Genomic DNA, 16,121 nt, shown 5'->3' on the forward strand with positions numbered 1-16,121 from the left:
CTTTACGGAAAACAGATGCACTCGATTCCCTCCACACTGTGCATGTCTATGAAATGATGTGTGGCTGCAGCAAAGTATATGTTGGCTAAACAGGGTGACTGTTAAAGAACATATTAAGAAACATTAACACCAAAAGTGGCTGAAACAAAGTATGAAGTTAGCAGTAGCAGAATATCACGAGAATTGTGGCCTTGACATAGTCTCCAATAACATATGTGTGCAGGCTAAGGAAACCAACATTTGCAAAAGGAAAGTCCAAGTAATGTTGAAATTTCTTAGAACACATGTAACTTCAATATAAAGGGCAGCTACAGACTTCCAACAATGTGACTCCAAGCCATCAAGGAAGTGAATACGTGGCCACGGTGTGTGATGCCCTGGAAGCCACCTATGTGGTCAGTAATATTTTGGATAAACATTCCACCTCTCATGCTCTGACCATTTCACTTCTAGCCAATGATATGGGCCCACCAATAGCAGCAGGAGGAATTTCATCAAATAATTCTTCTCCAGCACAAGTGCGGAAAATTGATTTCCAACCAATGACGCTGGCCCACCAATGATAGCTACAAGATTGTTAGTCAGTAACCCACTTCTTCAGCATCAGCACTGGTAAATTATCTTCCTTGTCAATGATGACAGCCCACCAATGGTAGCACAACGCCTGTTAACCAATAATCCCACTTCTCCACAAGTGTGGAGAAACTCCTCTACATAAGAGAATGTAACACTGCTCTCTGACAATGCCCAATCTACTGTGGATGCCACAAAAAATCCCAGTAGCAACTGATTGTTGTGGCTGTTGCTGTGGTGGCAACCACGAAAATAGGCTGCTCCTGGTGAAGGCTACGGTGGTAGATGATTTTATCCTATATGATGCGGCATAAAAAGTGAGAATGTCTCGCATCTGATTTACTGAGGTTCGCTTCAGCAACAGGGATAAATAAAAAGATTCAACACCAACCTTTCAACCAGCAGCTACCTGAATGACAAATGCTCTTAAATTATCGTTGGCATTTTTTACTGTAAAAGTGGAATATGGGGCATAACGCACATAACTCCAAACAGTCTAATAATTTATTTACACAACACACACATTTTCGAAACAGTTCAGTAGTATAGCAGTAATATAGGAAGAAAAGCTGCATGTAGCAGAAACATTTTTTTCTTGTAGTCTCTTTACAAAATTACCTAGCTGAATGGTGAAAAACAATCAATTGCTCAAAGACGGATCACTCTTACAATGACCTAAAAAATTATATGTAAGTAAAACTGCCAATTATGTGACTGCACATAAGTTTTCTTTTTTTTATAACTACATATGTTTTGAGATCTGCTCTGCAACTAGAAAAATTTACACACAGTTAACTGGCAGCCACACTATACAGCTGATGGACGAGCATCTTCCTCAGGTTTTGAAGACGGACTTTCACCAGAAGACACACTGGAGTCTTTCACAGGTGCCTCTGTGTGCGAGGATGGGGTTGTCACAGAACTCTTCCCTACAGAAGCAGCTATCTCGGCGTACTTCTTGGCGCGAAACTCTCGTCGTGCCTCATCCAGTAGAACATTGTGCAGGAGGCCACGATTTGAGGTCGTATCTGGCACCAAAGGAGGGTAGATATTACCTGGAAAATCAGTTATATAAACCTGTGTTATAATGTTTTCTACACGTTGTAACACAATGGACAAATAATAGGTTCACAAATAGTTCTTTAACAGAAAGCAGCTTCATAACATTAATTCCCTTATGAACTTTTTTATTGATAGTCAGTCACAGATCCAAACCAGCACCACCTTTTGTGAACAACACTATAGGGAAAAACTCCATTTACACAAATCTAATGCATCATAGAATGTAATGCCACCCCGATTTTAAAAATTAAAATCATAAAACTAAGAGTTTGTTGGTACATCACTAGTAGGCTAAATTTACTTTGCACAACAATAGATGTATACATGAACTACCAAAACAACAATTTTTAAGTGACCCACTGTTTGTGACACAGTAATTATTAAAAAAGAACACCTAACGTGATTACCTAAATGACACACAAATAAAAATAGACATAAAATACAGAGGTTACTCATCATCATACACTAGTGTCATCATTACTGGTAACCTCAGAGGGGTGTGCGACAAAAACACATTCATTTCCTCTTTCCCCATCATCCTTGGTGTCGTTTCTGAGCACATCACCTTCACTGCCATCCAGAATATTTGAAATACAACATCTCTAGAATGATTTCACCATCATTGGTGCTTCAATGCTTTTCCAGCCATCCAAAGCCCACTGTGCAATACTGAGGGTGGCAGGACACTTTATTTTTCCTGGCAGAAGTCAGTTCACAGCTTGGCTCACAAAACCACTTTTTGTACTGTTCCTAAACAAGAGGTTTATTTAGGTATATTAACGTCCAGGTGTTGTAACACAGAAATCATTGCTGCAGGAATGATCACAAGGTCAAGGGCTATAACATCAATTTTTTTTACATCGTCAGTGAAATGACCATGAAATGCATCCAGACAAAGTAATGATGGTAGTTTGAATACCCCACCAGGACAAAGTTACCATATGTTTTGGACAATCTTCCCTTCCTAAACCCTGCTTGGTACTCTCCGATATGTGGATCTGTCTTAGGTTCTAGGCGATCACACCCATATGATTCTGTATGCATTCTTTAAGAGAGGATACCTAGCTGAATGGCCTGCATCGTTTGTCACTCACAAGTAGTTTACCTTCAGTCTTGATGGTGGGAAGTTTTGTGATCACTGTGGCATGCCATTTTTCATTTGGTGTTCCATGATAGTTAATAGTTTGTTCTGAACATTTATTGATTGTCAAAATGTCCAGCTCTGCATCTCTCAGAACTCATTTGCTGTTGCCCTTCTGATACAAATGGTGAGTCATTAACAGCTATTATTTTTCCTGTCATAACTGTCAACACAACACTTTCAAATGAGCCTCACAAAAAGACTGAACTTGCGACTTCGCACTCAAGGGGTTCCTTGCATGTTAAGTTGGCAATTTGTTGACATTGGTTGTAGCAAAAGCTGACATTAAAGACTTCTTTCGGCAGAAGATGCAAACTGATTACATTATTTCCAACGCAGAGAGGGCCAGAATACCTTTTATTGATCTGGTTGTTATGAACTCTAAGGGTTGGTTATTAATTTTTTACTTATTTGGTGAATATAAAAGACTAGATGTGCTATCAAAGTTGATCTGTAGTGAAGTCCAATGTCTATGTTACGCTGGACTATGATTGTTTGGTTGTGAGTTGACAAGCCAACGAATCTCAACACAAAAATATGATTGTCATAATAGGACTGAAGTGTAGTGTTTCCTGAGATTATACAATCACCATAACAATTACCTGCTTGTATGTTTTATTTCCAACTCAGCCAAAATTTGTGAGAATATCATTAAATTTTAAACCAATATAACAAATTCCCACCCACCTTTACTTACGAACTACTACAGAAAATTACTAACAATGATTTTAATTCACTACCAACAACAGACTCGCAAATTTGTCTTATCCAGTTCCAATCATTACATCATACTACTTAAGGGAAACTGATGTTTGGACACAGATTCAAATTCTATAATTATGAAGAAAAACTAAGAGGGCCAATCTGTGAAGTTCACTTTTAAGTCTTACAAAACATTGATTGTAAACAGACTTGTTCTTTAGGAACGTAGATAACTACTGATGCACGATAATATCAGTATGTAGGTACCCATCTATCAGGAAGAGATCAACAGCAGCTATTTGCTGTAACTGCAGAAACAGCAGCAGTTTCACAAAGTAGCTAAATTTAGCTTGCATAAGCCAAAAAGTTAAACTACTTTGAGTGAATTTAAAACAAAGGAATCAACAATAAAAGTCCAAAATCCTATTGGGAAAGATGGATTACATACAATGCATACAAAAAGGAAGTGGGTCGAATAAAAATGGAAGTCCAGTTGAGAAGTGCTAAGGTTAAAAAAACCATAAATAGGGGGAGAGGGGTGCTGTCTCTCCTCCTCTATTGTTCAAATTACATATCTAATAACCAATGAAGAAAATAACGCAGGTTTGAAAGAGGGATTAAAATTCAAGGCGAAATGATATCAATTATAAGATTTGCTGACTGCATTACTATCCTTAGAGACAGAGGAAGAATTATAGAACCTGTTGAATGGAATGAAAAATCTACTGAGCAAGGAATATAGTTTGAGAGAATTAAGAAAGAAAGAGGAGTAACAGAACTGGGGTTAATCATAATATTAACCATCAAAACCGGGGACCATGCCAGTGAACAAAAGTGAAGGAATTCTACTACCTCGGTAGCAAAATGACACATGATGTATGAAGGACGCAGGATATAAATACCAGACCAGTACAAGCAAACAGGGGCATTTCTCACCAAAAGAAGTCTACTAGTATCAAACATCAGCCTTTATTTGATGAAGAAATTTCTTAGAATGTACATCTGGATTCAATCGCTAAGTACAGGAAAACCAGAAGAAGATAATCGGTGTTTAAGAAGACACATGTAAAATTGCATTTATAGTGTCAGCAGTTTTTGTGTACTGTGCTGCAGCTGGTAACTTTTTGCACAGTGAATGATGGGAAGTGAACAATACTAATGATTAGACAAGATTGTGGTATGAATGAGGAAATCAGTGTTAGATAAACCTCATCAAAGATGTGGAGTGTTTGAATTTATGAGGTAGCATAACGGAATATACTGTGCAGAATGTTTGCCGTATAATTTATTCCTTAAGAGGGGGGCGGGGGGGGGGGGGGGGGGGGGGGGGATGCAATGGAAAATGTAAACATTTATTTTAAAAATATCGTTACAGCCGTATTTATTAATGTACAAATCTAAAATTTGGTATGTCGTAAAGCAAAAAAGCTGTGTTTTTTAATGGAAAAATATAATAAAATATGCAGGATTAATATTTTGCCATAAATTTGTATTTTTAATTTTTTATTGTCTGTTTTATAAAAGAGCCATAAACTCAAATTCTAATCATGCAATTAATCTGAAAAATTTATTATTGTATCATTGACAAAGTTTTTCATTTTGCACACCAAAATTAACTTTTTTTCTACATACAATCATCTAAAAATCAGATTGTAACTGCAGGATCACGTATTTTTTAGTTCCAGGGAGATAGCAACACGTTGCGAACAGTTCATGAAAATTTCGTAGCATTAGTGCATACACTTTTTCAGAAAAGGCTTCTAATAATGTAAAACAGAGAAAATTACATTCAAAAATCAAACTATGGAAAATCCAGGATGGAATGTAACAATATCAGAGAAGGAAAGTTGCTACTCACCATATAGAGGAGATGCTGAGTCGTGATAGGCACAACAAAAAGATTCACACAATTAAAGCTTTTGGCCATTAAGACCTTTGTCAGCAGTACACACACACACACACACACACAAACACACACACACACACACACACACACACAAACGCAACATGCACACACGTCTGCAGTCTCAGAGAGCTGAAAGCACACTGCGAGCAACAGCAACAGTGCATGATGGGAGTGGCAACTGGGTGTGGGTAAGGAGGAGGCTGAGGTGGAGGGATAGTATGATGGGGGTGGCGGACAGTGAAGTGTTGCAGTTTAGACGGAAGGCAGGAGATAAGGTGCGGAGGGGGGAAGGGGTAAGTAGCGGAAAGGAGAGAAATAAAAAGAAATTAAAAGACTGGGGTGTGGCGGTGAAATGACAGCTATGTAGTGCTGAAATGGGAACAGGAAGGGGGGTTGGATGAGTGAGGACAGTGACTAACGAAGGTTGAGGCCAGGAGGGCTATGGGAACATAGGATGTATTGCAGGGAAAGTTCCCACCTGTGCGATCCCTACAGTGGAAACCCTTTTTCGCCACCAACCTGACCAATCAGACTCAACCAAACACCAATATTGAACCTTGCCTAACTCTGTTCACTCCTCCATCCAAGCGTGATCCATCCCCACTGCATCCAAAACACCCCCCTGTTAACTTTCCAGAATTTCTTAACCTCGAATCTTGCCTCAACATCATCCCCCAAATCCCTCAACATGCAAACTAACCTTACATCTGCAGAAAGAACGGCAGCCCACCATCTAAAAACTGATCCTGACCTTATAATCCTACCTGCTGACAAAGGCTCCACCACCGTTGTTTAGAACCGCAAGGATTACGTGGCATAAGGACTCCATCAGCTGTCAGATACTTCAACCTACAAACCATGCCACAGTGATCCCATTCCAGTATTCCAGCAGGATCTCCAGTCTCTACTCAAATCCTTAGGCCCCCTCCCAGAATCTCTCCCCAGATTCCATCTCTCAACTTACCCCTACCACTACCCACACTCCCACCTTCTACATGCTTCCTAAAGTCCATAAACCCAACCACCCAGGATATCCCATTGTGGCCGGTTACTGCCGCCCCACTGAGAGAATCTCTGCTCTCTTAGACCAACACCTTCAACCTAATACCTGGAACCTATCCTCCTATATAAAAGATAACAACCATTATCGCAACTGACTCTCCAGAGTTCCTGTCCCTTTACCACACGGTGCCCTGCTCATCACTATTGATGCCACCTCCCGGTACACTAACATTCCTAACGCCCATGGCGTTACTGCTATTGAACACTACCTATCCAGACGCCCTATGGATTCCAAACCAACAACTCTCCTTCCTAGTCTCCATGGCCAACCATATCCTCACACACAATTACTTCTCCTCTGAAGGTATTACCCACAAACAAATCCGCGGTACGGCTATGGGCACCCACATGGCACCATCCTATGCTAACCTATTCATGGGCTATCTAGAGGAATCCTTCCTAAAAACCTAAGAATCCTAAACCCATCACCTCGTTCAGATTCATTGATGACATAAGATGTCCTCAACCTTCAATCCAGATAGCAAATTGTTTTGCTATCTAGATTGAAGGTGAGGGCACCTTATTCACATTCCTCCAGAACCTCAACAACTTCTCCCCCATTTGCTTCACCTGGTCCTACTCAATCTGACAAGCCACCTACCTAGATGTTGACCTCCACCTCAGAGATGTCTACATCAATACCTCCGTCCACATCAAACCTACTGATCACCAGCAATACCTCCACTTAGGCAGCTGCCACCCCATTCCAAACCAAGAAGTCCCCTTCGTACAGCCTAGCCACCTGTGGTCGTCACATCTGCAGTGAAGCCTTCACTGACTGTAATTATACTCCCATCCTTGTACAAAAACAAATCTCCTGTGCTTTATCTTTCCGGTCTCCCGCCACCTCCCAAAGTCCCACAGTCCGGCCACAGAGGAGCATTCCCCTCATAACTCAGTACCATCTGGGACTGGAGCAACTGAATTACCTCTCGTCGTGCCCTGAAATGAGAAAATGCCCTGCCCACTATCCTTCCCACCCCTCCTACTGTGGTATTCCGCCATCCACACGAACCTACACAATATACTTGTCCATCCTTACACAACCCCTGCTCCCAATCCCTTACCTCATGGCTCATACTCCTGTAATAGACCTAGATGCAAGACCTGTCCCATACATCCTCCTACCACCACCTACTCCAGTCCCGGTCACTATCATAATCTATCCCATCAAAGGCAGGGCTACCTGTGAAACCAGTCATGTGATTTACAAGCTAAGATGCAACCACTGTGCTGCATTCTATGTAGGCATGACAACCAACAAGCTGTCTGTCCGCATGAGACGGCCACCGACAAACTGTGGCCGAAAAAACAAGTGGACCACCCTGTTGCTGAACACGCTGCCAAACATAATATCCCTCATCTCAATGACTGCTTCACAGCCTGTGCCATATGGATCCTTCCCACCACATCAGCTTTTCTGAATTGCGCAGGTGGGAACTTTTTTCTGCAATACATCCTACGTTCCTTAACCCTCCTGGCCTCAACCTTCGTTAGTCACTGGCCTCACCCATCCAGCCCCCTCCCTGTTCCCATTCCAGCACTACAAAGCCATCACTTCACCGCCACACCCCGTCTTTCAATTTCTTTTTATTTCTCTCCTTTCCACTACTTACCACCTCCCCCCTCCACACCTTCTCTCCTGCCCTCTGTCTAAACTGCAACACTTCACTGTCCGCCACTCCCACCATACTATCCCTCCCTCTCCCTGCCCCAGCCTCCTTCTTACCCTCCCCAGTCGCCACTCCCATCATGCACTGGTGCTGCTGCTTGCAGTGTCGTTTCAGCTCTCTGAGACTGCAGACGTGTGCAAGTTGCATTTGACTAAAATGACGTTCAAAGATGTTCTTCTCATACTGCTATATGTAATAAGCTTATCTCAAATTTAAAATCCTCCATACTGATACTCCTCATCCTCCAGGCTTCTCTTCTCTCCTCTTTGAATCCGCCCTGGCCTGTACTTGCAGGTAAGACACTGATCTGTTAGCTTTCTTGACCCTGCTCTCGCCAATGGTGTAAAATGCTTTTGTTGTAAACACACCAGGATCTATACCAAATCTCTTCAGCACTTCAATTCTGCCATTATTTCCATTATTTTAACATAAAACTGCATCATAGACACCTATTTTGAGTACTTCAAGTCCACAGAATGTCCTTTTTGAGCATCTAATACAAATTAAATTATTGAGGCTTTCATTTGCATTTAGTGTCTTTCCGTGAAGACACTTCCTCAATAAATCAGGATCTGCAAGAATTGGGCTTAATTGCATTTATGACAGGTTCTGGTAACGAGTGTTTATGTGAACACGTCTCATTTCTGTTACTGAACTTACACCAATCGTCTTTTGGACACAGATTGTGCATTGGTGCTGGTCAGTGGATAGTTTGTGGAAAAAAACTGCCCACACAGCATGTCTCAGTGCCTCAAAATTATCTGTGTTTTTTCTGATAGCTGTCCTGTTTTTTTTCTGATAGCTGTCCCTTAAAATAACTGAAGAGACTCAGTTTCTTTCACAGTAAGCCTGCCTTTCCTACTAGTGGTTTTCCATCCTCAAGTACTTTACCTTTCTTCTCTTTCAGCAAGTGACGAAGCCTACCACCAAGCCTCTTTTGGATGTGGCCAACACAGTCCAACTTTTCTATTTTTGTATTCCACAGATTTTTGTGTGTTACAGCTTTGAACAAAGAGGAGTCCCCACCACCAAGGTATTTGGTATATATCTAACACCATACTAGTCCACAGATCTGGAGAACATCCTCACAACTGCAGCAGCCTCCATGCCCCCACTTGAGGCACTATAATTTTTAGAGCACGTTACTGCATGCTTTTCTTGCACAGTTTCACACTGCCTTCATTGTTGGACATTTTCCTTGCTGCACACTGGTGGCAGTATTTAGACATAATGTCTACAACTAAAACTTTACCTGAGTCAATACCAATAATAAACAGACGCAACTCCATACAGAGATGTGTCACTCCTTTTCATCCAGGTCCCATCTACAGGCACACACAGGTCAGTAACATTTGTAGGAGATTCAGGATCTATTTCTTTTTGGTTTATTTCAACCAATTCCTCCACTGCTTTCTTTCTGGCAGTATCGCATACAGCATCAGACATTTCTTTATTTGTTTTTTCAAACCTTGCACAAGGTGGAGGCATGTTCACAAAACCACACAATGAAAGACCTCCTTCCTCAGAGAATATGCTAACCTAAAATTGCTTTCATAGGTACCAGTGGGAGGAGGAAAATGAAAATTCATAGCCACAGGAATTACAAATTAATTTAAAATCACAAGCTATTCCCACTCTTCTTTCTTCAACAACAATCATGCAATCCACATTTTTAAAGGTGACACATGAAACTGAAAACTTTATAGCCTGGCAGAGAAGATCTAAACCAGTAAGTCTAAATCCAGTGGAATCCATATCAACATCATTCACACACCTGTACAATTCTTCTGTCTCCTGTAGTTGAAAGCTTATGTTCTTCATTTCGAGCTGCTTCCTCTTTTTAGTTGGTAAACCGATTTCCATGAAACCTCTGTTTCATAAACACAGTTTTTCCAGCACCCATTATGCATAAATCTTGATTCCCCCCTGAAGGTTTGCAAATTCAACCTTCCCCCTACTAATAAGTGTTGGTATTGTCATGACGTAAATAAACCACATGCAAGAAAGTTTTCACGTAAAGATATTGATGTCAGCCAATGATATCAAAAGAAAAATAGCCTTCACATTGACTAAAATTCCGCTGAAGCAAGCAGTTTCCCAAATGTCGGAAAAGGTGGGAGTGGCCGCAAGGGTAGAGTTAATCAGTTTAACAATTTAAATGCATTTCTAAAGCTGCTATTATGACAAAATCAGCACTCAACATAGATTAAACTGTGTAGATCAAGAAAATGAAATTTTTAAAAAATCGATTTTTTTAGACCAAAATCCATTACATCCCCCCTTAAAATTTAAACAGTAGTCTTAAGTTCTTGCACAGTGATATGGACCACACAAATGCCCATTGGGCAGGAAATTTATAAAAGGGCATTTACCCTGGAAATGGCTCAAGCAGTTTTAAATGCCCTAAATCTGTACTTTTTAAAGTTTCTACTGCCAGAATGTATCATTTATCAGTTAAAATAATGGATGGGATGAGTCTCCTGATGTTAAAAGTTAGAAAAAGGTTTATGCTTAAAACTACATATATCATTCACTGCCTTTAGTACTAAGAACAAAAGGAAAGAAAAGAAACTTACAATAATGATAAGTCAGTATAAAAAAACATTGTCCTTATGTCATCGCTTTGTAATGTAAGACACGTTATAATCCGTGTCATATCTCTGAATATTAATCAAGAATGGTTATTGATAGCAAAATTATTACTGACTGTATTAAACAGCTGGTATGTGTTTCTTGATGATAAATATATTCTTAAATGTTAAATTATTTTCAGTGGGAAGAAGAAGACAGACTGACTATAGTTTTCTATTCTGTTCCTTCTTACCTACTTTTATGTGAATGCACTGCTGTACTGAGACAATGAGAACACAAACATAAAAAGTTTTAATAACAAAGAATCTACGCCCAAGATGCTAAAATCATTCAGTTCCAATACTACTTAATTCCTAGAGAATTGTGAAATCTGAACTGGCACATGACACATCACCAATTAAAATCATAGTGGATAAACATTTTTTTACTCCAATTCCAGTTATTTTAAGTAAATATTAGTGATATTGCTATTCCTGCAAATAGTAGATGAAATTTTGAGTGAGTGGCTGGTAATTTTAGATAAATCATGCAATTCTGCAGGTTATTTAGTTAGTTGGAATTGGCAACACTGCTCTGACTGACTGACTGACAGCCATCCAAGTCAATATTGTTGGGTGAGAAGCAACATATTTAACGTGTTATAGACCATAGGACATTGAACAATTTCAAGGTGGTTAAGAAAAAAAGACCTGTCTGAAACTTCTTTAATTTAAAAGAGAAAGGAGTCTCTTGTAAATATTTAATTTTAAGGAATACAAATGGTCATATTTGAACAAAATTGAAAAGCTTATTGATAAAGTGTTTCAAGTCCCCTCAGAATTTGAAAAAAAAACAGCTTGAGTTAGGTACAATGACTGAGAAGCCTACTAAAAGGAAAAGCCCTAATAAACCCTGGTTGGTTGAAGTGAGAAATTTCAACTAGTCGGAACCAGGACCAAGCCCACCACAATCATTTAAATCAAATTCACCCAGTGAGCTCCTTCCACAACCTGTTTTGTCCTCAACTCCAAAGAGAATCTTATCCTATGCTGACCTCATGGATACTAAAGCAACATAAGTACAAATATTTAAAACACACAAATATTATGCAGACGAGGATAGGGGATTTAAAACACGAGGCCACATCAGCCCTACTATTATCTATCCAAAGGCTTTCTTTCAAATGTAAAATAAACAGGACCTGATGTTTACTTTAAATATATAACAACAATTTTTAATTAATGTTGCAGAGGAATGATTATAAATTCTGTGTCTGAAATCCTGCAAATAATGTTGTCCTTGAGATACTTTCACTGCATTTTTAGACAGCTGTATTTTTTATGTTAGTTTTTTGGGGCGGTGTAAAGGCAAGATTTTTAGCCATGTGCTTTTTAGTTTTAGCTCGTCACATTTATTTAGTCTTACACCATGTCAAAATCCGACCCCCCCCCCCCCCCCCCCCAGGAGATGCTGAACCAAAGCCATATTTGTCAGTGGATCTCCCTTGTCCATGGTAGAACATCCACTAGGGATACATCCCCCTCCCCCCCAAAGAATCAGACCTTCCTTCCAATTACCTTCAAAATATTGCCTATCCTCTACTTACTTAGATGCACAGTATGCATAAATGCAATGTCATGCAAATAAGCAAGTAAAGGAGGCAAGAAATCTTCTGTAGTGCGGCAGCTGGGGCAATCTCAAAAAAAAAAAATTGGATCCATTATTAACCATGTAGTTTCACGGCCTGAACCACTTTTTATTGAGTTTGTAATGACTAAAAGCAACAGCCACAGTGCCGAGCTCCTTGCTCAGCTTATCACAAATGTTTTTGAGAAGCATGGACCAGAAAAGTTTCCGGTGGTGACAGATGATGATGGAGCAAACATGAAAGCTACACTGAATCTGGTAAAGGCTCAAGTCCCTCACACTGTTTCACTTGGGTGCCTAGCTCACCTATTAAACTTGTTGTGCTCATATATTTTAGGCTGGTATGATTTCACTGAAGTTTCCAGGAAAGACAAGATTGAGGAACCATCTCTTTTGTCTTTAAAGTTTGCAGTCAAGCAAAGTTGTCTTACAAACCTTAGTTGTAAATAAAAAGGTGCAGGCATTCCAAAGCAAGTTCTGGATGATGATTTCTGGGTGAAAACTGAAAAAAATTACAGAGTTCATGAACCAAATTGTTCATTTGATTATAGCTTTAGACTTAAATGAGCCTCAAGTTAATGAAACAGCTACAAAGTTCAATAAGTCGGATGAAGTTCTCATTGAGAAACTACCATCCTCTCCATTGCTATCTGCAGAAGAAAAGTCAATCTTATCTTAATTCCAAGCTAGGAAGGAATTCAGTATATCTTCTATCCACTTTGGAGCTAATCTTCTTGATTGAGGAGTACAAGATAGTATCCTCAAGCCTATGGAAGCACTTGATGCTATGAGCTTTGTTTGTGGGACAGCAAGGAACAATGAACTGAATGTTATTCAGGTTTCGGCTGATTATAGGGACAAAGAAATTTGGTCCCAACAATTCATGTGGGGAGGGGTGGTCCTTCACTTTCAGGAAGATAAAAATCATCGCTTAAATCCTTTTATTGTGGAGTGAGGTTGAGGAGGAACTTATGAATTGGTAGAAGTTGCCATAAAAATTCTGGGCACACCAGTTACATCTGCTGCTAGATAGCACCCCTTCAATCTGAGGTGCAGTCAGAACAACTGAGAACAATTTTTTTAATTTTTGTGCAGTAGTACGATAAAAAGTTCTACCTACAGGCTAGCTATTTAATATAAACTATCTATACTTTATTTCAAAAATTACTCAGACTTGAGTATTGTTTTCTTTTTTGTTATGTACTATGCCAAGACTTGACCTCATTACAGGTGTACACAGCTGTGTTTACAATCCAGTTTACTTCATCTAATAACTCCCCACTAACACTCAAACAGGTTTTTCAACTTGGTTACCCAACCACTAAAGTAGCAGTGTTGCAAAACACCTTTTCCCAGTAGGCCTACAAAATATCAGCTTAAATTCTTTTTATAAGTGTTACTTATCAATCTTTAACATGCATAAATGGTGGGCATTTATGAATTTTGGATATTTGGGCAGGCATTTATCCTAATCTATACCTTAGGCTATGCTACAGTTCAGTTCAGTCCATCACCACAGACCACAGCCCTATTTCAATTCATTGGCTTTGCGAACTCCCAAACATACTGTAACATTTCAACCTAACCTACATCTCGGGCTACACTAAAGATCACATCTTTTTTAATACAGCCAATTTTCCTCAAGTCACATTCAACCAAATTACAACACTGGAACACACAAAAATATCACAATAAATCCGGCCACATTCTGAGCAACGTATAATACGAGAAATACATACAAAGACTAGAAATCAACATCATAATCCACAAGAGCCAGATCAACAATTGCCAGTCTTGTACTTTCCTTGTCCAGAACAATCATGTCTTCCACCAAAACAAGTAATTATAATCAGCAATTTTCACTGGCTACTGTATCCTATCAACCAATTGGTATGGCCAACACAAACTAATTGCCAACACCAGAAAGCAACAGAAGGGTTGTCAACACTGTAAGTGTACTTTAAGTTACAGAAGGACGCTGAAAAATTATGCAGACTAAGAACAGAACTGGTAACAAATGAACTATGTGGAAAATACTGATTAGAATAGGAGACAGGAGATGATATAATGCGTTAAAATACGCGAGATTACCAGATGTAAGAGTGAGCCATAGATGGAGATTAGAACACACAGAACAAATAATAAAGTACATGATATTCAAGTGCCACTCTGAGAGGAAGATATTAACACAGAAGCAGAAGTAATGAAGGGTCAAATCACTGATTTTATATAAAAAAAGCAAAAACAGTTTACAGCAGTCTGAAGATAGTTCATTATTAACACAGCTTCTAACAACTTCTTCATTTTCTTAACACATATCTTATGTCATTCTCCTTCACAGTGTGGTCTAACGAACATGAATGAATTTACATGCTGACATTTTCATAGTGCACTACAACTAAACACCACATTTGTAAACAAAATATAATTTTGTAAAAGTCCAGGATGGAACATAGCAAATATTGTGAAAAGGAAAGTTGCCACGCACCATATACCGGAGATGATGCGTCACACATAGGCTTAACAAAAACACTGTCACAAATAAATAAAGCTTTCGGCCAATAGGGGATTCGTCAAAAGTCAAATAGTTTTTTACATATGGTGATTTTATTATTACAAAAACGTAACAAGAGTCGCATGATTTTCGATGTTTTAAAAATAACACAAAAATGATGGGTCCGAAAAATTTTTAATTTGGAATTTATCAAGCAAACTATAAGTGTACAAAGTGTTATTAAAATCTGAGATGCCAAGAACCAGATAGTTGGTTGATTTCATATGGACTGACGCCAAAATAGTTTGGTGGTTTTTTTTTTTCGTCTAGACCTACTTACCTCTGAGTTCTAAAACAGATCTGGCTAAGTGCGATCCTGGATAGATTGTCGGTGCTGGTAGCAGTCGCGTGTATGAAATTGTATAATCCTTATATCGCGGTACCAGAACTTTGAAGAGTTTGTGAACAAGTTGCTTTTCTAATAACCAATAATCGGCAATTTCCATCGTAGGTTTATGACAGTCGCCGTGCCTAATAGCCTCGGATATGAGCTGAAACACGGAGGTAAATGTTATGACATACGCTTTACACTTACATTATGCTGTAAATAACTTTCAGTAGCTACGTATATTAAACTAGCATACACGTTCGGCATATCCTCTGGCTTCATCTGCTCTGTTGTAATTTAATTCGATTCTCTCAAACTTTACGAGCGCAGTAACCGTCTTACGCAGTTTCTTTAATCGTCCTTCAGGGCCTTCCACATTCTTTAAGTTCCTGTGCCGTGGTTTAACGGGAATTCTAAGACGCGAAACTACCTTCGAAATATCTGCTTGATTCATTTTATTAACACCCTTTCTCTTCTCTTCTCTTCACAGCGTTTCCCTCTTACTGCTCGTAGTATACACAAGCAAATCTTACCACACAGACCACAAACCGCATTGCTTAAAGACACCTTTGGACCAGAGATCTTAAGAAAATAGCAGCGATATTGTTCTTAAAATATTAGTGGCGTCTCTACGTTGATTTCGAAAATAGAAATTTTACCGGAGTAAACATCAGTGAAAGAAGTATTCGCTGACGACTCCCGTTGTAAGAGCAGTGAATTCGATCATATGTTTGAGGGTACAAAGATTGGACTGCAGAAGACTGTAGGCAGGCAACCGGGATTTCAAAGCTGAAAATCATGTACTGATGGTGGTGCGTGATTGTGTGTAAGAAACGAAACCATCCTTTACTGCTGTTTAAATTGTGGATAACGCGAGACAGTAATTGTGAGTTTCTCAATGT

General features: G+C 39.3%; 2 protein-coding genes across 4 annotated transcripts in view; one reads left to right on the top strand and one right to left on the bottom strand.

Annotated features, from left to right (window-relative positions):
- Positions 1 to 1,063: 1,063 nt before the first annotated feature.
- Positions 1,064 to 15,796, bottom strand: LOC124717313 (39S ribosomal protein L17, mitochondrial). Its single transcript, XM_047244144.1, has 3 exons — positions 15,476 to 15,796; positions 15,172 to 15,382; positions 1,064 to 1,628 (listed from the first exon to the last, which is right to left on the bottom strand). The coding sequence occupies exons 1-3, from the start codon at positions 15,671 to 15,673 to the stop codon at positions 1,381 to 1,383; spliced, it is 657 nt and encodes a 218-aa protein (XP_047100100.1). The 5' UTR covers positions 15,674 to 15,796; the 3' UTR covers positions 1,064 to 1,380.
- Positions 15,797 to 15,820: 24 nt separating this feature from the next.
- The window catches only part of LOC124717311 (gastrula zinc finger protein XlCGF57.1-like), a 119,068-nt gene continuing 118,767 nt past the window's right edge, over positions 15,821 to 16,121 (top strand). For 2 of the 3 annotated variants that reach the window (XM_047244140.1, XM_047244142.1), the window contains exon 1: positions 15,821 to 16,105. The gene's annotated coding sequence lies outside the window, so the exon portion shown is untranslated. The remainder of the gene's footprint in view (positions 16,106 to 16,121) is intronic. The other variant, XM_047244141.1, reaches the window with a different exon arrangement.

Source organism: Schistocerca piceifrons, chromosome 9, assembly GCF_021461385.2.
Source record: "Schistocerca piceifrons isolate TAMUIC-IGC-003096 chromosome 9, iqSchPice1.1, whole genome shotgun sequence".
NCBI lineage: Eukaryota > Metazoa > Arthropoda > Insecta > Orthoptera > Acrididae > Schistocerca > Schistocerca piceifrons.